Below are 24194 nucleotides of genomic sequence, written 5' to 3'. Positions count from 1 at the left end.
TGACGGAGAAGTTCCTCTACGGGTCAGATAAGTTCACCGCCAAATCAGCTATGGTAACTTTTGTTATTTTCCTTCTCTATTCCTGCTGCTCTGTTCTTATAATCTCGTACCTCGTCTAGTAGAGCCGTACGCACAAAAGGGGACTCCTACGGTCGATGCACCAGCCGTCGTTTATTTAAAGATCTTGATTGTTGCAATTACGTTCATGTAATTGCAGGAAATACAGCAGAGAAATGGGAATTAAAAAAAATGAGGATAAATAATCTTTCAAACCTAACCTAGCACTAGGATATACTAAAGATAGAGCTGATGTTAACTTCTGGGCTTCGAATCCTGCGCACGGGTATAAAATAGAAAATGAGAGTGAAGTGTAAAGAGTGAATAAAACTGCCACGTAGCCTTCCTACGTAATTTTATTATTAGGTGAGGGGTTATAATTTTTTTCTACAGTCAATAAAGCTGTTTTTTTTTCAAATACCGTGGGTACCGTTGGTTTTCCTGGGATCTAACGTAAGGGATGCTATTGAAGCTTAGTTATGGCGTGAAGGAAGAACAGAAAAAAACTAAATAAACAAACACAATATCGCTTTTATTATAGTAGTTAGGTAATAAATTCCGTTACGTAGTTTCGGCCGTACACCGATTTCAATAAATTTATATCGATGCGTTCATACGAGTTACCGGATGAACGAAGATCAACAGTCGCGTCTTTTTTTTATACTTTGAAGTGGAGATGATTTTTGCTAATGTAGGTATACTCATTGGAGTACATCCCCATTGTAAATAGGTTTAACTTTTAATTAATTTTATATATTATATTGTGACATATTTTGATATCTGCCATTTTTTTACCTTGGCAATTTTTTATAAAATACTTGCGATGTGTTTTAAAGATTTTTTATTTATTATTATATTTCGCTACCTAATTATTTAGAAAGTTTTTTAAAAGTTTTATTTAATGAAAATATGGCAAACGTGAAAGCTACGAAAACGACGCGGTCCATTAGATCAATCAGATCTAACAGGTCGGGGTTAGAGAAAGCATTTCGGGAAGAAACAAAGGGAGATGGTGATGTACATAGCTTTGATAATATGTTAATTATGGCGTGTGCGAGGTTTCAATGTCCTTTCACAGTCACTGTGACGAAGGAAACTAAACAAGGTTTGTTTTTCTACTAGCTACTTGCTTGCTAATAGCTTAGTTACAATTATTACAACCCTACCACCTTAGGTCAAAGAATGAATGAATGATTGAATGCACTTTTGTTGAATACAAAATTGTAACTAAAAATTTAAAGAAAAGTATAGAAATTGGTCGCCTTATAGCTACATAGCGACCAAAGGCGTAAAACACAGCTCAAGAAGAGAGTTAGAAGTGTGTTTTGCATTGTAAAATCCTTGCTTGACTTTGTTCAACTTTGATGCACTCATGATGTTTTTCTTCACCGTTTTAATTATTCAAACGTACATAACTTATAACAAAGAGGTGTGCCGGGGATGAAACTCGGTCCCCCGGAACTTGACCCGGAAAAGGGAGGCTGAATTCATAACTACTAGGCTATCACCTTTTACCACCAGATTAAATATTATACTAACTTACAAAATAATAATTTTTTTCAGGTATTAATAGACATCCATACTTATATTATTCTTAATTTAAGGACTACACTTAAAAGACAGTTATTTCAAAGCTACACTGAATTGAAAAAGTTATTTTTAAAAACTATAACAAGATTTTAATTAGAATAGAATAAAGTAGAATAGAATCAATTTATTGCTTTAACTGTGTACATTTTTTATAGTGTTGTAAGTGGGAATAGTTCCAACAGTTTGCCATATTGGATAGAAGCAGGCGATACTTTACCGAATTCCACGATATATTAAGCTTACTTTGCTATACTCCGCTATAATCAGGAGAATCGGCAATGTACTCTCTAAGCACATTTCGTTCCGACACCGAAGCATCCTAATCTTATATATAATTGTATATTGTGCAATTAATAATTGAAATTTAAGAAATTATAAAAACACCACAGATTCTCCTGCTTTACGCGGCGTGTAGCTAACAATAAACGCCGACAAAGAACGCGGGTAACAGCGAGATCAACCTGTAAGACCACTAGAATTTATTTATTTTGATTGTATTCGTAGATTACATTAAGATTTTAAGACAAGCAAACCCAAATCTTAAACCCAGAAGAATAAGTGTAATGCCTCAAATTAGAGTACCTCCAGAACTTGATGTTAAAAGTTCTACTCGAACTGGTTTATTGGCTTCAACAGATTCCGTTTCTTCTGAACGCGTCAACGCTATTAACGTGACCATGGTGTATGACAATTATAACACTTTAATGGAAATTCTCATAACAAAAGTGATGGATGTACCACGAGCGTTGCTGAGAATAATTAGTTTATTGTTACCCTATTACAGAAATTTAACACGAATAACTATATGCAAATGCGGTATTAATATGTACTCGATATATGAGTTGAGCAAAGTACTTTGTGCCTCTACTATAACTGAGGTGTGTCTTGACGGTTCACCAGTATTAGGAGCCGACTACACAATGCTACTGGAAACCACGAAGCTTAGGTATCTCAGTTTGTCCAAATGCAATATACAGGACGATACATGCAAATTGATTGCTGTAAAGTTGCAAAACATGTGTTGCGCTCAGAATTTGTTACTTCTAAATCTATCTACAAACCGCATAACGGATGAAGGAGCGAAACATATAAGTAACGCTCTGAGAACTAATAGACATTTGCGGTATTTAGATCTTTCCGATAACCACATCACTGACTGCGGTGCCGGTCAAATTTTAGACGTGTTAATAGAATTCCCTTTGACCTATGACGAAATGATGGGCATGCGGCGCAGGCGATTCGAATACTTAAAGCGTAGAAATGAGTTGCATGAAAAATACTTAGCTCACATCCATAATAGGCCATTTGACGAACTTAGCCAGTTCAGTCGAAAATCTGGACAGCAAAAAAGAAAGAAAACATCTTTAACTACTCTTAGAAGTAAAGGTAGTGCTAGAAGAGATAAGGAGCTGACCAGCTCCACTGATGATGAGCATATAAAAACAAAAGCAGAAATGCTGACTGCAGAAGTTTTAGGTCCTTTTGAAGATCCTTTTCATCCAAAAACAATTAAGCGTATAGAGGGATATGTTTACAGTGTCGGAAATATGACCCTGGCATATTTAAATTTGGCTTACAATAATTTATCGTATATGTGCATTAAAAAACTGCTGAGTGTTATAAAACATCAAAATAATTATAAAAATAAAGGTCTGGTAAAAGTTGTGCTCGATGGCAACAACTTGCCTATTTCATGTCCAGAATTAGCTCAAATTGAAGAATTAATGTCAATAAATAGAGGTAAGATTTCGAGAATTTGGTAAAACAAAATACTTGGAAGAGATTAATAAAATTGTTAAAAATTGCTGAAAATGGTATTTATTTAGCAAAAATTTTTATTTACAAAAAAACCAAATGCTTTATTTTATAAACTAAATAAGTAAGTTGCTTAAACTATCACCTTACACATATTAGTTTCATATGTACTTATTTTTATGAACACTTATTTGGTAACTTTCGTCGTATTTTTGTCACATTTTTCGTTTTATCTTACGTCATTGGTTCAAATTTTTTGATACAATTTTCTTTTTCCGAACAATTTACTACTTAAGCCTAAAATTAAATCGAATGCTATAAATAAGAATCTATAACCAATAAACAAATAATATTAAGCACCAACAATTTCATTTGTCAACGATTTTTTCGTTTGCTTTCGAAGCACACAGGTACATAAAAAAAGTAGTTTCTTGCAGCTTATAACTTAAGTCCATTAGTGTCTTATGATTGGAATAATTATGTTTAATCAATTAGGTGGGAGGTATTCTCTGTTGGGTGGTGTGGGGTAGCTGCTGTCGCCAGATCCTTGAGGGCGTTTCGTGCTTGGTGGAAAACTGGGGCCAGAAGGTTTTCCTGATGGATAGCCTGTGCCATACTGAGAACTAGGATAACTTGTGGTAACTTGCGAACCTGGGTAGTTTCCGGAAGAACTGGAACCAGGACCTCGTTGTCCTGAAATACCAGGATAGGCCTCTGTCGAGCTTTGGGGTCCAGGGCTACCAGGGAAAGAATCAGATGGGGTTTGCTGTCTAGAGCTACCAGGATAGGTTGGTTTTTCAGCACCAGGATAGCCAGATCCTTGAGGACCTGTACCAGGGAACCCGGTGGTACCTTGAGGACCTGTACCAGGGAACCGGGTAGTACCTTGAGGACCAGCACCAGAGTATCCAGACGGACCTTGAGAACCAGCACTAGGGTATCCAGCAGGACCTTGTTGGCCAGCACCAGGGTAGCCAGAAGGACCTTGAGGTCTGATACCAGGGTAGCCTCCTGGACGTTGAGTGCCAGAACCAGGATAGCCAGAAGGACCTTGAGGACCAACTCCTGGGTAACCACCTGGACGCTGAGTTCCAGCACCAGGGTAGCCAGCTGAACCTTGAGGACCCACACCAGGATAACCAGTTGGGCCTTGAGGTCTTGCACCTGGGTAGCCAGCGGGGCTTTGTGGACCAGCACCAGGGTAGCCAGTGGGACTTTGAGGAGCAGCACCAGGATAGCCAGAAGGACCTTGAGGACCAACTCCAGGGTAACCACTTGGACGTTGAATTTCAAGTCCAGGATAGCCAGCTGGCCCTTGAGGGCCTGCACCAGGGTATAATTCTGGGCCTTGTGTTCCAGCACCAGGATAGCCAGTTGGACCTTGAGGGCCTGCACCAGGGTAGCCACCTGGACGTTGGGGACCAGGATAAGCAGAAGGTCCTTGTGGGGAACCGGGATAAGATGGGCCTTGGGGTCCAGTACCAGGTAATCCTGAACCGGGGATTTGCGAACCAATTATAGAATAGTCATAAAGATTTGCGTTCAGTTCGAAAAAGCTAGGTGCTGAATTGCAGTCAAATTGGTTCCACCAAACACACACGAAGAATTCTTGAGAGAAGATGGTACCATTAGGACATAAGAAGTCGTACGTTTTGTTATTAGCGCATACATGGAAAGCTTGGCACCGAGTTTCGACATCGGCATAGTAACCAGGGTAAGGTTGGGCATCACATCTGAAAGATGTTTCTGGAACGACGGAAAGCACAGGGTAATCTATGTCTGGCTCTCCAGGAATTGCCGAATAATCACCTCCTTCATAATTACCATCATCAAAACCAGCATTTCCTGAGCCAAATCCGGGTGAGCCAGGTTTAAATCCGGGTGCTGCGGGACCAAAGCCGGGACGACTTGGAGCTTGACCTGGGTAAATGCCACTTTGTTCTGGGTAATTTCCACTTTGTCCTGGATAGCTTCCACTGTTTCCTGGGTAATTTCCACTTTGACCCGGGTAATTTTCTTCTTGTCCTGGAAAAGCGCCTCCTTGTCCGGGATAGTTTCCACCTTGACCAGGAAAACCTGGTCGTACTGGTCCGCTTGGTGCTTGACCTGGATACTTTTGGCCAGGATAGCTAGTTTCAGGACGATTATTGCCCGATGGGTATTTTGACGGTCCAGATGGATAGCTAGGCGTAGAACTCGATCCAGGACCAGGGTACGCTTGAGATGTGGGTGATGTAGGATAACCACCAGTAGGACCTGGTTGATACCCGGGCCTAGATGAGGGCGTGGTAGGGCTAAACGGTTTACCCGGTTTGTCATACTCGTAACCACTTTGTGCGACTGCGACTGCCAGCAACACTGAAAAAGAGCAAAACAATTTGAGTTACACGATTCATGTACCTTTAGTATCAAAAAAAAAAAGGTTTATTAATACTGCCAGTACATCATATCATATCTACATCATAGTTAGCTTGATAATTTAGTGCCTCTGGCATGTTTACCTACACGAGAGTGCGTGCTTTTTATGCCTTTAGGACACATGTGACTTTCGTTAGAAAAAGGATCAAGAGAGCTTAAAATAGCTCTTTAAAACGGTATGTCACTGGACAACTAGTCGTTCCTAACTTCGGGCTGGTACTGAGAATATCTTGCCATAAGAATCCAGTAAATCCAGCAAAAGATTTTACATGGAGGACCTCGTGATCCATAGTCGAAGGGATACAGGAATTCATGCACGATGGTTCTCTAATGGTAATCTGAAGATTTTGTATTATTTATCTAATTAAAAATCTTCAGATGGCAGATTGAATTTAGTAGTGCTATCTTATCATCCAATGGATGCCTGCCACTTTAGGGGGGCGCTCTACACTGCACTTGCGGAATCATGATCTCCACTCGAGGACCTTTTAGCTCCAACGCCCATCAGACCTCTGACAAACATGAATAACCCACTGCCACTGCAGCTTACTAGCCCTAATGGATTTTTGCAGATGATGATGATAATGATGATCCTTATCCAAAAAAGAGTAGGAAAAGGATAGCATCTCAGTGGGTAGTGGTGGAATTTCAGACGTTAGCAAGTAGAGTGTTGGATTACGGTTGGACTATTGACAACGAGACAGTTTAGTGCCAAGCAAAATTGTTATAAAGCTGGGAAAAAAATTACATATGGACCGAAAACGTATTGGCATATGGTCCAATGTAATGGGCATACGCAAAGTTGTTCATAAATACTTAGGACCATTGCAAAACGGCTCGGAATTTATTAGCGTTTTTCATCTCATTTCCTCCCCCAAGTACAATAGCCTCGCAGATGACATCGCGTGGGACCGGTTCGCTTTGGCGCTTGCATAACTACGCATAATGGTGAAATTATTGTAATCGCGTCGTCTTTCGGAAACCACCCAGTATATATTTTTTTCTCAGCTGGGCAAATGAATTGGACAAGCCGCAGTTTTTCAAGTAGTAGTAGATTTTTGTGACAGACCTCGCCCGGGGAAGTAGGTACTACCGCCATGCTTATTTCTACTGTCAAGTGGATTTTTTTTTTTTTTTTTAATAAATAAATATACTACGACAATATACATATCGCCACCTAGCCCCAAAGTAAGCGTAGCTTGTGTTATGGGTACTAAGATGACTGATGAATATTTTTATGAATAATATACATAAATACTTTAAAATATATATATAAACACCCAGACACTGAAAAACATTCATGCTCATCACACAAACATTTTCCAGTTGTGGGAATCGAACCCACGGCCTTGGACTCAGAAAGCAGGGTCGCTGCAAACTGCGCCAATCGGCCGTCAACTAAATTTAGTCGATACACCAAATTTTTAGCGGTAAATTCCCTATACAAACTACGTAGCCTAGGTATTATGGAGTGGTGGCCTAGATTCGTTTTATAACATTTGTGGGTAAACAGTGGATCCCCTATTCCACTGTTTACTGCGTCAAACGAGACGGAACTACGAACATTGTAATTCCTTAACTTTACTATTTAACTTCATCATAAACATTCCCGGCAAAAAATCTAAACACAAGCTAACTGCAGGATAAGACCTTATATTGACTGATTATATAACCGGGACGGATGGTTTCATGTGTTTTCCGAATCATCATCATATGAACCCATTACCAGCTACAGGGCACGGGTCTTCTCCCATAATGAGAAGGGATTGAGAAGGTCGTCTACCATGCTGGCCCAGTGTAGATTGGTGGACGCGAGTATTATGAGTATTAAGCTTAGTTTGCTATAGTCCGCGAAAAGCAGAAGAATCTGTATGGTTTAATTTGTAATTTCTTCAATCCTCATACTCCACACCAAACAGATCTTCGGAAATGTGCCCCACTCGCAATGAATTATTATAAAGTCAACATCTCCGGAGGATACTTAGGCAAATTAGCCTTAGTTTTCATAACATACCTATCATGGATTTCCGCAAATTAACGCCTGCTTCTATCCAATGGATTTTTCCTAGACATAGCGCTGATCAAAGCCAATTAAGCTGCATCCACTGGGAAAATATTTTTTATGTCTCGCTTTGAATTATGTTTTTTTAATGTTTTGTTTCTTAAAAATGTTTTTTTTTTTAATGTTTTTTTCTATTTGGTTTAGTAGAAAACTCTGCTGAAATGGCAACATTGTGATTTAAATAGGGAAGTGCCTTATTTCTTTAAGTTAGTTGTGGTTCGTTAATCGTTCTTCACGTAGACTACATTCGTGATGTGAACTCACGATATAAAACAATACACTAGGAAGCAAAGGAAATGAATGACCAACTCGCAATTCTTCATTGATATGCTTGGAATTATTTGCACTCTATTCCTAGGAGATAAGGATAAAATTTGTTTAATTTCATTTGGGACTTTTTTCAAATAACATGGGTGCATCCCTAACACCTGATAGTAGTGGTTACGTAAACCCAAGACATAAATTAATAAATAAAACTTAACTTTCATAATGCTTTCTGCCTATAATATTAAATATTAAATATTGATACTCTGAATGTTAAAGTAACTGTGACAAAGTAAAAAAGTTCGTAATCAAAACCAGCTAACCGTCTACAGCGAGACTGAAACATGCTGCTATACTAAATAATTAGGCCCTTGAGAAGATAATGAGGTTTATTACTTGATGAAGATTAACTACTCGAGCGAGGGTCATCTTAACAAAATCAAATTGTACACCATCAACTTATCTGATATCGATTATGTAAAATGTAATAATTTGAGTATTTATTATGTTAATATTCCCGTAATGTATTATTATATTGTTATAAGCTATAGCTCATTTGAATTTTAAGTACAAGGGTGAATAAATTAGTCTGTTTTTAATATGCTGAGTAGGTATTTTTAAATAAGGTTGAAATAACATAGATACATATTATCTTATATCTTTAAACGAGCAATTCTTGTATATATATAATTGGAATCTCGGAATCGGCTCCAACGATTTTCATGAAATTTAGTATACAGGGGGTTTTGGGGGCGATAAATCGATCTAGCTAGAATTCATTTATATTGGATTCTCGGAATCATTATTTAATACAATTATGAAATACAGAGAATTTCTAGAGATAAAACACAAAATGGAAAAAATGTTACATTGGGTATATTTCCAAAACACCTTCAATGGTTGTCCATAGGTAAATCTGAGAACAGAGAATGCCACAAAACTTCCCCCATTTTGAAATTCAAATTGTTTATTTGATTAGAAATATAGCCGACTTGCATAAAAGGAGGAAATTATATTGTTGTTGCGTTCTTGTTACCACAGAACTTTGTCACTTATGAATTGATTTTGAAAATTATTTTTTGTTCAAGAGGTATACTTCCCGAGAGAGTTAAGTATTTTCTAAATAACTTGAGCAATTGCTTTCGAAAAGCACCATTTGGTCAAATGAAACTGATAATAAAGACCGCGGATGGCTACTGGAAGCAATATATGCTGGATGGCTACTGGAAGTACACTTAGCGATATATAGTGCCCCAGGTTCGGCAAAAGAAATATGTTTGTAAAAGGTTATGAACGGTTGACATTTGGCTATTATAACTTAGATAATTTCAAATGTAGCAACAATAAAGTGTTTTTTTTTTGACAAAACAAAACCGACTTTGTTGTAAAAGCAAGTAATAAATATTTTGTATAAAATCTTTAAATCGATGCCAAGTTTAGCCAGGTATAATCCTTGCTACTATTTACATGGGAATGTCAAGTATATAGATACATAGAAGTGGCATAATGGGCATATGGTATAGGCCGAATAGGTCAGATAAATTGGTAGTGTGGACTATTAACGAAAATAATCTGTCAGCATAAGTACAATACAAGAATACTATGCCACTGGTATTTGCACAAATAAAGGCAATTGGCTAATACCCATTCAGGCCCAGTATGTGTTCGTTTTCAAAAAGCGTGAATACCGCCGTTTCTCAAAGCACATAAGTGGCCTGCTCAGTGCACATTACAAGTAAGAACAAAGAGTCGACACTTGAGACTAATGATGTACCTAAACATTCTTAGCATCGCTTGTTTTAAGTGTTTCCTTAATAATGAAGTTGTTTTCTTTGGGCCATCACAATAAACGTGGCATAACGATGAAATAGTTCAATTCAGTCAGGTAAGGCTGTGTTGCGTTACATCTCAACAGTTGACAGCAACTTTTAAATTTCAGTGAAAAAAAATTACCGCTTTGCTTTTCCGACGTCATGACACGATTGATAATAAGGCCCTTGTAGTATTTCTTGAATTCCTTGGAGTAATGTTGAGGACTATGGACTTATAAGTGATAGGTTTTGAGCCCCGACGGGGGCAATATTCTCTGCATATTCTTGTAGGAGACTTCGATCTTGGTTTGTTACTAACGACAAAGACATACTCGCCAAGCAATTAAGTGTTCCGGTATAACTGCGCGTTAAAACCGATCAGGAGTATGGGTCTAATGTAACTGTCATAGCCCTAACATGTTATTCCAGGGGTACCCAACCTTATTAAGCCAGTGGCGCACTTACAAGTTAAGAAATTTGCTACGGCGCCCTAAACTAGCTTGGTAAAATAGATGGGTACATGTGACTTAGGCAGATGGGGACAAAAAATTAAATAATAAATAATAATTTTTAACAAAGAATCAAGGAAACTAAAACCACACCATCGGGTTGGCTGAACTTAGTAATCTCGACACAATTTCTCAAAGTGTGGGACAAGCCGTGACACCGCTGCACAAAGACATCATACATTTTTTTCTACATTATTTTAAAGTACGTGCGTCTCGCGGTGCACCTCTGTACTTTTTACCAGCCAAGCCAGGGCGCTCAGGAAGCCCTTGATTATTAATATACAAGACTGCAACATCAATTACCACCAGATGAGATGATTAGAATGAGATAAGATTTATATTTAATGCTGGATTAAACGACTCTCCCAGCGGGCGGGTTCGCTTATAATCGCCAGGCTGGGCAGACGGGTTATTATTATTATTATTGAATTCTTTATCGCACACACAAAATCACAATAAAAAGAGAAACACATTTACAAATGAAAAATAATAAAAAACTAGTTTAGGTGTGCAAAGGCGGTCTTATCGCTAAAGCAATATCTCCGAGACAATCTTTGGCGAAAGTAGTTCTTATAAGGAACGGGTTGGTGCGAAAATAAAAATTCCTACCTACGTAAAAATATTGCAAACTAAACTACATGGTATAAATTCTAATACTACTTATATAATTAGAGTTAGTGATTGCAGTAGACGGTAGTAGTAGCATAGAAGACGCTGCTGCTAACTCTACTCTATATTCTCTTAATCACCTCGTACGACACTCGCGGGAAGAAGAGAGGTGGTGACAACTGTATTCTGATCTGCCGTCACCACATTAAATATGTACCCATCTCTATAATTCACACCACTTTTATGAACCACATTATTATATAAGGTAGTATTGCTAATTAAATTACGAAAAGAATAGTTATTTAACTAAGATCGAGAGATTGCCACAAACAAAAGCTCTAACAAACATTATTTTCTCCATAATGTTAGGAGATATAAATCTAAATAAATTAGCCAAATTCAAATTCAGTTCAGGGTTACCGGTTACATCTGTATGTGAAGCAACCGTTGACAATGAATACTTTGAGATGCTGTGATTACCCATTTAGAAGCTTTTAATAGCAATCTTCAAAAGGCTGCTAACTATCTTCTAAGTATTTTATTATTGACGTAAACCCATAACTTTGTCTGCGCAGAATGGATGTTTTCCCATTTCATCATAATCAACTCATTACCGGCCAAGTACAGGGCACGGGACTCCTCGCAGAAATCGTTTTATACTGTCATATATCAAAAAGTATTGTGGTGAAACTAGTCGTGACAATTTAATAATGTAGTTTTTTAATCTTTCACTTTTAGTTTGATTAGTAAAAGAGACCATACGTCTTTATGTAATCTCACATCTGAACATTCAAACTACAGGCCGTAGTACTTACAAGCTTAACTTTACAAGCCCTTAAAACATTGTGCATTAGTAATTAATTACTTAATTACTAATTAGTTAGTTATTAATTACTTATTTGATTTACGCCTTTTCGATTTTAGTAGTTTCTTATTTTTTTTATATTACTTTTTTTTTACCTATTTACAATTTTATCAATGAATGTAGTAGTTAGATACGACCTAGCCTAAATCAACGCAATTTTAATAAGAAACTGTCCCATTAAAATACAAATTCCCATTAAATTTAAGAGTCATCTATCTCCTACCTAATAAAAAACAATTACGCAAATCGAGCGTCGAATATTTCCAGAGAGCAAAGAGCTGGCGGTTCAATTGATGGATATGCATATAAAATAATTTATTGAAGTTAATGAACTTCACTTGGTCTGAAAGTCTTTTAAAAAGTTATCATAGAAGTTATACTCACTACAAAACGTTGACAAACGTAGCATGGTGTTGGTGCTTTTCAAGTGCCTTAAACTAAACCTGAAAAACAAAAAAAAAATTAAAATCTTGTCTAAATCACAAAAGAACTAATAGTTAATTTACTTAATAGTTACGCATGATTAAATAACATAACAATGAAAAAATTATTTGCCTATAGATATTCTCTATTTCTAGATTCTTATAATTAGAAAGAAAGAAAAAAACTTTTTTAGCTATACGCCACACATTACAGTGTCAACGAAACCACGTATGTTATGTGTGGCACAGTGTAGAAAAAGGTGCCAGTTCAGCATTCTGCTGCATGCGCCAGTGAAGGCATCATCTTCATCATATCAACCCATTACCGGGCCACTAAATGGCACGGGTCTCCTACCACAATGAGAAGGGTTTAACGCGACTTTAAGTATGCCATATTTAAATACATGTAGGTAAGTTTGCTGAATTTTCCAAATCTGGTACGAATAACTGAAGAAAATTGAATATGCGCTTTATATACTAACTACGCTACACGGTGTTAACCGCGATGATATAGTACGTACGAGTATCTAATTGCAATAAAAAATGAATTATTTCCAGGACTAAAAGTAGCCTATGTTTATCTCCATTCTTTCTACTATCTCTAAGCCAAAAAACAAAGTCGATGTGTTTGTTTTTAGGCCTGAATAAAGGACGATTTTTGGTGCAAAAAATACCGAATGTTCTTGTAAACCAGCCTTGGGTATTTGATGTTTTTCCAGGACTAAAAACAAAATTAGCCAATGTTACCCGACTTTTTAACTATCTCTATGTCAAAAATCAAGTCGTAGCTGCTTATTTGGGGCATAAAGGTAGGCAAAACAAACACATTTCGCATTTATAATATGAGTTACGATTATTGTCGCCCGCGTGACCATAGGCCGCAATTTTTTTATGTCCTGTCTATTTGACGAACCTGAGTTACAAATTCGAAATTGGACAAACTTTACCAAGACTCCAGACTCTTATCAAAATTTAACATTTTCTTTGGTCTGGTCTGCTGTGAGGCTTGAGCCATGAGTTACCTCTCTACCTACAAAGACGTATCGCCTATCAATTAAGCGAAGTGGTTGGTTCAGGGCACCAGTGGTATATATATATAATATGTTAGTCCCCTACCATCTTTGACTGCATTATCACTTACAAATTTAAAACCAGGTGCGATTGCAGTCAAGGGCAAATATAAAATTGATAAATTCATAAATTTACAGTCGGTTGTAAAATTTGACAGTATATAGGTTAGTAGGCTAGGATGTTTTGCAGAATTCAGAGTTAAGCTTTTTACAGCACCGGGCAACGAAAAGTGCAGCCTTAGCACAACAAAAATATCAAATGATCTGATTTATCAAAAACGACCTTATAAATTAAAAGTCAGTAATATCACGTTGCGTTTGAGTATTGTATTACCGAGTAATTTCATACCCAGCACAAAGCATAATGAAAGGTTTTTGCCGTCCGATTCATTTGTTTAATCGTAAGGGAAAACGCGTGAAAAACGGCTTCATTGCCCATTATTAATTATTAATTATTCGCATACGTTTACACTGCTGTACATGCATTTACTGTCAGATAAACATATACCTAATTTTTCTTTCATAAATATCTAAGTTAAGAGAACTTTTTATCCACTTGCTGACGTAGGAGTGCGAAATTTTTTATAATAAGTAGTAAAGCTTTTAAGGAAAAGTAGTGCAGGATGTATTTAATATATACACTGATCGACCAATATAAATAACATAAAATTATATAGTGGAACTATTGATTTAAATTAACACAATGACAATTTAATTTTAGGGTGCAAAATATGTGAAAAACCGGAACTAATACTATATTTGGCGCTATGTTTTCCGTTCCTTTTTTATCTTTGATCTGGGAATAATTATTATTCTCTTGATAACAATAACAGATTAGGCTGGTCGCGGAATCTTCTGAGTAGGATTGATGCTCGGGCAATTTGTCCATTGACTCTTCGTTTAGACACGACCCATGTAGGTTAAACTCTTTATAACGATCGATGATGTATTTTTCCCTCCAGTTATTTGTAAGTATTGACTAACTTAATTGAAGATTTCTTTAGTTTCCGTATTATTTTGCTTTACTTGTATTTAGGTCACTTGGTTTTAAACTCTGGGTTCAGAATGTTAGATCCTTTTTTTTTTACCGACAACGCGGGAAGGCTGGAAGTTACTCTGGCTAGCTTAGGAGCCTGCCTATTCCGTAAAATATCTCTTGACAATAATTTAGATTTTGGTTTTTTTTTATTACTTTTTTTAAATTCAATATTGTATTTAAAAATACTTATTATTTAGATAAATTATTAAAATATGATAATTGATTATAATGTAGAGACAGTAAAAGTATGTACCTACTAAATAATTCAATTAATAAAATAAAAAATCGGAAATTTTAACACAAAATATCATCAACGCTTTTCCAAAAAAAAGTGTATACGGGATGCATATTTGGGCGGGCGGATTCTCTAAGCTTTGAAATTAACACACAGTTCAAAATAAGAAAAATAATTATATCTTCAGGTTTTTTGTTGAAATCCAATTCCTTCTAAACACTATTTCACGTTCAAAAACACTTTTATGATCTGTGCTCCTATCTAATTCACTAAACTGTGGAACGGTTTCGATTTTTGAAATTTGTAACACATTTCGGACTCACCGTTTACGTACGGATCGCTAGCGAGTTGGCGCAAACTGTATCTGAAACGCTTCGCCGAAGCTATTTATGCTATTTCCATACCAACCACCACCTCTCGAAGGGATGGATGGCACTCGAAATAACAAATGTAAGCGATTTTGCAAATAACTAGGTCAACCTAACGCTTTATACGTGGTTCTGAACGTAATTATTAACACGTTTGTCGAGATTTTCCTTTGCGTTCATCATTGCAATCTCTTCGTACTTGGTACATACTTGACTTGCACCTAGAATATCGGGTGTTTTTGTTTATTTTTTTTATTTAATAATTTCTATAATGAACTCTCTCCAACCGACCTCAAATACGGGCTATAAAAGTTTTTTGTTTACATAATCAAATAAATAAAAACCATGGCTTAAAAATAAATTCCAATAAGAGGTGTTATTTTGATATTCAAAGAAAAATTGCAAATCTTAGACTCATGCCATTAATAATGGAAAACATTATTAGCCAAAAAGCATAACCATTTCATGAAATTAACAAAGTGGCTGCTGTATGCACTCAATAACTATATATATTATAGAATATTTGAAGTCTTTTAAATCGACCTTATCTTTCACGTGGTAGGAAGAAGTCTTTTTACTATTTTAACTGTCAATTTTAATAATTTCGATGCGTTGTTAAAGCGTGTATCGTTTCATTTTTAATAAATGCATATTAAAGGCGTAGTTTTTACTTGTCCAATGGCAAAACATTACAGCATCATAAATGCCATCTACCGAAATAGCAGGCTATTTAAAATAACACCTCTTAATGGAAATTCCAAAATTACAATCACCAATTTTTGGCAATTATTTTATAAGGGAATTAAATTTCGCTATTTTCTTAGCTAAATTCAAGATTGTATGCCAGCTTATATATTAATTTTATCCTATCTGCTTCCAGCAAGTAAGTGAGATTTTAAAAGAAAACACGCAACGAAAGGCTGTTTTATGTTTTATTGAATTCTTGCTTTATAGCAATAAGACTCCGTTAACTTTAGCATTCAGCTTAAAGTAGTTTACCGCGTTTATCTAGTGGTTAGCATGTTCTACTATGGATCGTAAGATCCTAAGTTTGATTTCCAGGTCAGGCCAAATATTAATACCTACCAGCCCGGAATTAGGTTATTCCGGCCCCGTGTCTCAAAGAGTACGCTAAGCCGTCAGTGGGTTATAATCACTAGCATTTGACGAGAATTGCTAACGTCCACCAACCCGTATTGCATCAGAGTGGTGGGCCCAGCTGTGAGACGATGATAGGCAAATGATGATGATGATAAAGTAGTTTTAACCTTTAAGGAGTAGTAATCACAGTTCGACGAGCCGTCCGGTCTACAAGACAAGAAACTGAACCTACAAGGGGTTTATTTTTATTCGTTCAAGCCTTACGCCGGCTTTCACCTTCCTAATATATTCTTTATTCCTATATTCACGCCTTATCGATAAACTTGGCATATTTAACGTCAAAATAGTTTTGTACTTTGTTTCTACTGTCAATTGAAGTGTGAAAAAACTTTCTTAACTATTCCAGCGTTATAGAATGTTTATAAATACGGACCCTAAGGTTTTAGTTTTTCTATACCGTTCTACATAAATAGAACACTCTGTATGTATATTATTCTTCGCCTCGATGACAGATTATCAAGCGAGGATTACTATTTCGTTCTCAATGACAGTCTTTAGCTTGTACGGTTATGGTATCAAAGATAATAAACATCACTTACTGTAAAGTAAGAGAGGATTAGCTCAACAATTTTGCAATTATTAATAATTGCAAAATTGTGTTATATATATGTTCAAAGTATTGAGGCGTTTTTTTGCCGAAAATTCGAGAGGGTATCATGATCACCCTGAGTGATTAAAAATAACATACGTCATCATATTTTCCGTTTCTGAAAAGTTCTAATATTAGAGAATCAAAGAGTTTTTGTAGTTTAAGAAGCCATTATTAATATTATAGCTACCTAAATTTTGCCAGAAATTACCCATTTTAACATTTATTAATGAACCAACGAAGTATATATTTTCTAGGGAAATTTTAATTACAAAATTAAATTAATATTTGCAATAAATATAAGCCGTCTAACTGTTCACTTATGGGCATGGTACCCAAAATGCTGGCGCTATTGCCCCTTTGAATTGCTAGACTTAGCCGTTGGGCTAAATAAGCGCCAGCTCTTGGGTCTTGGTAATTTTGCTAATTGCTCTGTTATTATTTTGTATTGCACCTTAATTTAATTATTACTCGTCATCATTATTATATCAACCTACTACAGGGCACGGGTCTCCTACCACTATGAGAAGGGGTCAGGGACGTAGTTACCACGCTGCCCTGTGCGGGATTGGCGGACTTCACACGTCTGTGAAGAACTCTCAGGCATGCAGGTTTCCTCACGATGTTTTCCTTCCCTTTTGGAGCGAGTATTAACTGCGTAAAACGCTCATAACTTACCAAAGTAAAGCTGCTGGCACCACTTGTGTAAGTATCTAGTTAGTAGTTATTAATTTTCAAACACGTGTTCACTACATCTAACCACGGCTTTGAGAACATTATGGAGAACTCTAAGGCATGCAGGTTTCGTCACCATGTCTTTCTTCATAATATTTTATTTTTGTTAAAGGTTTATATTTAATTGCTTTAAGGCAAATAACTCTTTTCTTTTTTTCTTTCTTTAACGTTATTGTTGGTGCGTGCCGGGGATCGGACTCGGCCCCCCTTGAAAGTAAAGCCGAAGTCCTAACCACTTCTCTTTTCTGTTAATTTATTGATGCTTAAAAAGGCAGATCCGGGTGAAATGTCGGAAAAATTCTAGATCGCAGATAACGGCGGATGGTCATTCGTTATTAATAGTTAACTCACGATTTGTTCAAAAATCGATGAGCGCGTTATCGATTGATTATATAAAATCCAATCATGTTTCAGAAACAGCCATCATTTCCGTTACTGTGCACTAGATACGTCATCAGTGAAGTTAGGGATAGTGCAGACATTAGACGTGGAAATCAATGCCTTGGTTGCTTGGAATCATCAGACTGCGATTTCGTCTCACACAAGATCTTTCTTGTTTTTTAATTTTATTTATTTTGTACCAAAATAAGTAACATAGTCATAAGCAAGAAAAGATGTGGACCAGAAAATACATTTCTCTATAATTGAGGGATCAGTAGTAAGAGAAATGGAGAGGGAGGGAGACAAGGTATCTACATTAAAAGAAAAAAAAATGTAAATATGCAAAAGCAAAGAATGAACCTTCAGTATACTATTAGTTAATTTATATGGATATAAGCAACAATATACTACATACAATTTAATAAATACTAGTAATAGCTTGATATAGGTTTTATTAAAACTTTTTATTATTTATGTAGTTATTACCATTAATTACGTTGAAAAATTTACGTTAGATGAAGATAAAATGCTGTGTTCAGCCGTAGGTACCCAGTGTACGTTGTTCATTACATAATGTCGCGTAAAGTGATGACGTAAAACTTTGCAGAAGCGACAGCAGTAGCAAAAAGTACAAAACAACAAAACGAACAGCACAAAAGTGACGTGTGACAGCGAAGATCGCATTTACCTACGCCTGGCGCAAGCCTGTCGTGAGATCCGTAATCACCCGCCGGTCTTTCCCGACCGTCTTTTGTCTGCAAATATCTCAAAATGACTCTAAACAATTGCTCTTGTGCAAACTTAATATTAAGAATTTAATCACTAAACGAGATTTGGTAATTAAGATTTTGCAGACGACAAACTAAACAGTAGACCAGTTATACCTAATCGCATAAAAGACTTTCCTTCTTTGTAATTTAAAAAGATCGAGAGAGATAAATGTTTGCTAACTAGATTACTGTTTCAATTAATTTTAAAAGTTTAACCCAATATGGCGGATTTCAAAATTTTCTTAGTTTTTAACCGAATATAACGGCGGAGTATTGGATTTTAAATAAATTAAAAATACACCGGTTAGTGGTGTAATTTTAAACTGTTACATAGTTTTCCTAAAGAATTAGACTGGACTATTTTTAATTCTGACTCAAGAAATATTAGCGCTTTCAAAAAACAAAAAAAAACAAGTAACAACTAGAACTTAGCATATATAGATAGATACTCGTATAATAATAATAATATTTGTTTAATTCAGGTAAAACCCATCCCAATGTAAGTACACGTTAAAAATGTAGTGAAGTATTTTTAAAAGAATTAAAAAATAAGATATACGTTTAAGTCATTACGTTTAAGTTTGATAAATAAGGTGTGAAATTACATGTATTTATCACAACAGAGTCAGCTTTAGGGTTCATACATTTCTGAAACCAATTTAATAAATAAAAATATAGCCCAAGCGAATTTGATTAACCAAAGCAATCGACTGATTTGCGTTTCTATAATCGGCTAATCCATACTACATTATCGAAATTACTTACGTAGGTAAATTTTGGATGGAATAATAACCTGATTAGAACTTACCTACTTATCTTTAGATATTCCCATGCATTAAAATGACATTGATTTAAAATAAATAATAAAATTAAAATTGATAAATAATTTTGCGATTCGGCAATGATGGAAATTCCCAGGAATTAGACCATTCATCCAAATAAGATCAATACAAATTTGATGAATTTCGATACGATAATGATGTTAGGATGCCTAGGAATAGTCGTTGACTTCATGGCTGCATTCGTTTGGGATTCGTCATCGTATTTCGAAATAAATCAATCACCATACCAAAATGTCACGATACATGTCTGCCTTTTGAAGGTATATAATCAAATATTACACAAAAGGTATAGATTAGCGAGTAGGTACGTCACGAAAATTTGAGATCATCATCATCATTTTAACTTGGCACAGTGGTTCGTGAAATGGTCTTATAAGTGGGCAGATCCAGGATCGATCCCTAGCGGGGTAATTTGGGAATTTATAAAATCAAAATTTTCTCTGGTCTGGTGAGAGGCTTTGGCTATGGCTAATTACCTACCTACCGACTAAGGTGTGCCGCCCAGCGGTATGCTTCATTACTCAATTTAAAAAAGTCATTTTTATATTAATGCAAGATCGCAAAGAATGCGTAGGTTTCTGCGAAACTAAAAAAAAATAATTGAAATACTCATTTTGTCTCGGAGTTTGGATCTCCATTGTGCTATTAATAATATGATACACAGACTTATTAATGATGCTATATCTGCTCTGGTTACTGCTCTACTGGAGCCTTCTGTTTTGTTGAGGGATAACGTCAAGAGCGGATGGAGGTGGACTGACGACATCAAGACAGTCGCCGGGAGCCGCTGGACACAAGTGGCAGAAAAACTTGGTGTGTGTAAATCTCTTGTAGGAACCTACCTACTTAATGATTAATTAAAAAAAAATTATCGTATCTCAGATCTGAAATCCGAAAAAGAGACGAAAATATTTTAGTACTTAAGTGAATACGAATAAAACTGTTTATTGGTTTTGGTGATTAAGCGGAGAGAACTCCCAAAACCTCCCCAGACTGTTCCACTTGTACCACTAACCTACACTCGAACTGAATGGTGAATCTGAATATACACACATACACAATAGCAATTCCTATAAAAAATAGCATGTGTCGAAGTTCAATAGTAGACGATTATTGATTAGGAGTTAGGACTTAGGTCATGCACGTAAGTACAGCATTATGAACTCATCGTGTACTGAACTAGATTATCTTTAAACCATATTTATTTGTAAAATGAACCGTATCCATTTGTGCTAAGGTGCTATTTGTTTTGCTGTTACCGTTGTAGTTAAAGTTTTGTCGTGCTAAGTAAATAGAGTCATCATACATCTAAAGTAAATGATTGAGGCTTCGATGACAACATGAATAATTTTGCCACGAAGCCTCACAATCTGTCATGTGGTTGATATCAAACATTCTTAGTAGTTACTACATAGCTAACGTCTATTATTAACGCTCGAAGTTAATATAATCACACTAATCCTAAACCTTCAATATGAGAGATTTACATTTGTTGTCCTATCTTCGTCTACAAGAAAGAGTAGGAAAAGTTCATCAATTCACGGGTCTCTTAAAATGAGAAGTAATAATTATAATAATAATTATAATAATTATTATTCATAATAGTATAAATATATATATTTATATAATACGACAATACACCCACCGCTATCTAGTCCAAAGTAAGCGTAGCTTGTGTTATGGGTACTAAGATAACTGATGAATATTTATTTTTATGAATAATATAAATAAATACTTATACATATAAACACAGACACTGAAAAACATTCATGTTCATCACAGAAACATTTTCCAGTTGGGGGAATCGAACTTGGACTCAGTAAGCAGGGTCACTGCCCACTGCGCCAGTTGACCGTCTGAAGTGTTTAGGCCGTAAGTAGTCTTCCACAAAGTGGTAAAGTGCGGATTAGTGGACTTCACACGCCTTTGAGAACGTTGTGGAGAACTCTCAGGAATGCATGTTTCCTAACGATGTATTCCTTTACCACTAAAGCAAGTGATATTCAAAAATCTTATTAGTTAGAGGTCACAGAGTGATTGAGTGATTTGTTGCTTAGAGAGAGCGTTACGGAAGAACTAACTAACAAGTACACTTTCACCTTTATTATACTTAAGAATATTAGTTGCAATTGCTCGAATCATTATGGTGTAATTTGTAATTTCTTCAATCTTTATACTCCGCACCAGAGAGATCTTCGGCAATTTACCTAATCTACGCACGCTTCGCTCTTCAGCATCCTCAGGAGATGTTGACTTTACAATGAATTACTTAAAAATTCTAAAGAAGAACCTCCGTTTTTTCTCGTCCCACCGAGTCGTCACACCCACTTTTATTATGTTTAATGTCGAAAGCTTATGCAGATAACCTACACTGTACAGACGTAGTGCAGCCAATTAAACTCTAAAGAGATTAATAATAAATCTATGTGAAAATTACACAATAATGTTTATTGTTATGTTAGTTATTACTAAACGTACATTCGGGGCACCCGAGTCTTACAAACAAGGAATCTAGATTGAATTACTTAATTAAATCGAGATGGTCATTTATGATTACATCAGTGATGTAAACTAGAAACTTATCGTAATTTTTAACAGAATTGACTTCATAAACGAGATGTCGTTGTATTTAATCGCATTGGGTTAACTCTGTTAAGATAAATTAAGTTTGTAAATAAATAACGATTGCGATTATTAGCGACATTCTAAAAGGTTTTTGTATTTATCTAGCTAAAGTATAGTATTTATGAAAAATCCAAATATAACGGTTTACATTTCAACATAGTCGGAACTGAACTTCTCTCATAATTTTTCGCTCATCCTCATAGTTTCTGATTTAATAATCATGTTCACTTGAAAAGTTCACCGTATGTGTGCTGTGCATTGTGTACAAAAACATTGTTTTGGTGTTTTTTTGCTCGATTAATGCTCATATTTTTTTGAAATATTTCGTGACACGAACACGCCAGACCATCGTATCCTTAATTCACATTGCTACATATTTCTTAATTAGTTCGACTTGCATATTATATAAGGTGTATGCAAGTCGTGAATTGCAGAGCCACAAACCCTTTATTTATTGAGTATCACATGACGGATGTTCCAAATAAACATGTATTTATGTCTTCACTTGTTTTTAGGTAGGGTGACCATAATTTCAGTTTTGCTTGAAATTGTAAAGCGTAAAAATATAAATATCATGTACTAGACCTATCCACATAGTTATTATTTGCTAGACCTTAAAATCTGTGCTAGACGATTCAAACATTATCTCTGAGGCATATTCTTCTTTTACTGTACATACCAATCTCATAGGATACGTTCATAGAGCTTGGGTAAACCCCCATAAACATGCAAAGTCCAACCCACAAAATGCATAGAGATGCCAAAATTCAGTAATTCCCTATGACCTCCGTTTGTGTTTAATCTGAGTGGGCAAACCTTCTAGTCCTTTGAACTCATGACGCACTTTTGTAATTGAAACACTAGTAGAAATTTTAAGAAGGCCTCGATTATACGGAAATCATTTTACAGACACTGAACGTAAGCTGCTCCACTGATCAGGCAGCAGCACTGGTCATAAATAGTTTTATGTGATGGTGCCATTTAATCAGTTCGTAAACGGCGGTGCCGGAACTAAATCGCTTGGCTATATGCGGACTATCCCAAAAACAGATAACAGATGGGGTCAATATTGTCGGCTCACGTATAACGAATGTACAAATCTAGCTCAATTGTGCATCACGTCGTCGAGTAACGAGTCTCGAACTTTTTATAATAATGTACTAGGAACTTAGAGACGACATTACAAACATGGTGTGTAATGTCGTCTCTATAATTATTTAACAGTGAGTGTACATATTAATTGTATGCATTATGTTGGCTTGCTTTTTTTAATTTTTATGTGGTTTGCAATAATTCATGTTGTTACGTCACGCTTTGTCGTCCACTCATGCAAGCATATTGGTCCAAATTTAAAACATCATTATTTCCAATTATATATGGGCTACCTACTTAAATTAAAGAACTACGGTTTTACACTTGTTTATTGTATACATTGCTAGTATTATAAATGCAAAAGAATGTCTGTTTGTATGTTGCCTATGCTGATATAAAATTTGGCACATCCTGAGCATGAATATAGAACAATTTTTATTCCAAAGCACCAGAAAAAACGTTTTGAGGTGGCTGATGTAGAACTTCAACATTGCCAACCCATTACCGGCCCACTATAGGGCACGGGTCTTCTCAGAAGAGGTGCTTAGAGCGTCGGCCACCACGCTGGCCAAGTGTGGATTCGTGGACCTAAAACGCCTTTGAGAATATTATGGAGAACTCCCATTCATGTAAGTTTCCTCACGATGTTATCCTTCACAGCTTAAGTTATTTAACTGCTAAAAACGCACATAACATGGGGTACAGGGGTTGAACTCGACCCCCCCGTCCCTAAGGAGGTTTTAGCACAACGTTATCACCTCTTCCTTATATCGGTAAATAAACGCGTTATATATACGATATCAGTCATGTGACCATCGCGTGCGTGTAGTTTGTTAGGGTTAGCTACTCTAGAACATAGTACATTATTAGTCAATGGGTTCGAATCACTTATTAACGGCGACGTTGTCGAGTTGAAGACGGGACC

General features: G+C 36.1%; 2 protein-coding genes across 2 annotated transcripts; one reads left to right on the top strand and one right to left on the bottom strand.

Annotated features, from left to right (window-relative positions):
• The first annotated feature begins 954 nt into the window (after positions 1-954).
• Positions 955-3410, top strand: LOC120633981 (leucine-rich repeat-containing protein 71-like). Its single transcript, XM_039904418.1, has 2 exons — positions 955-1162; positions 2152-3410. The coding sequence occupies exons 1-2, from the start codon at positions 967-969 to the stop codon at positions 3408-3410; spliced, it is 1455 nt and encodes a 484-aa protein (XP_039760352.1). The 5' UTR covers positions 955-966.
• Positions 3411-3768: 358 nt separating this feature from the next.
• On the bottom strand, positions 3769-15042 carry LOC120633782 (collagen alpha-1(X) chain-like). The gene is made up of 3 exons (XM_039904129.1): positions 15030-15042; positions 12325-12383; positions 3769-5760 (listed from the first exon to the last, which is right to left on the bottom strand). The coding sequence occupies exons 2-3, from the start codon at positions 12347-12349 to the stop codon at positions 3890-3892; spliced, it is 1896 nt and encodes a 631-aa protein (XP_039760063.1). The 5' UTR covers positions 12350-12383; positions 15030-15042; the 3' UTR covers positions 3769-3889.
• Positions 15043-24194: the final 9152 nt, after the last annotated feature.

This window comes from Pararge aegeria, chromosome 22, assembly GCF_905163445.1.
Source record: "Pararge aegeria chromosome 22, ilParAegt1.1, whole genome shotgun sequence".
Classification (NCBI taxonomy): Eukaryota; Metazoa; Arthropoda; class Insecta; order Lepidoptera; family Nymphalidae; genus Pararge; species Pararge aegeria.
This window is presented reverse-complemented; position numbering and strand designations above follow the sequence as displayed.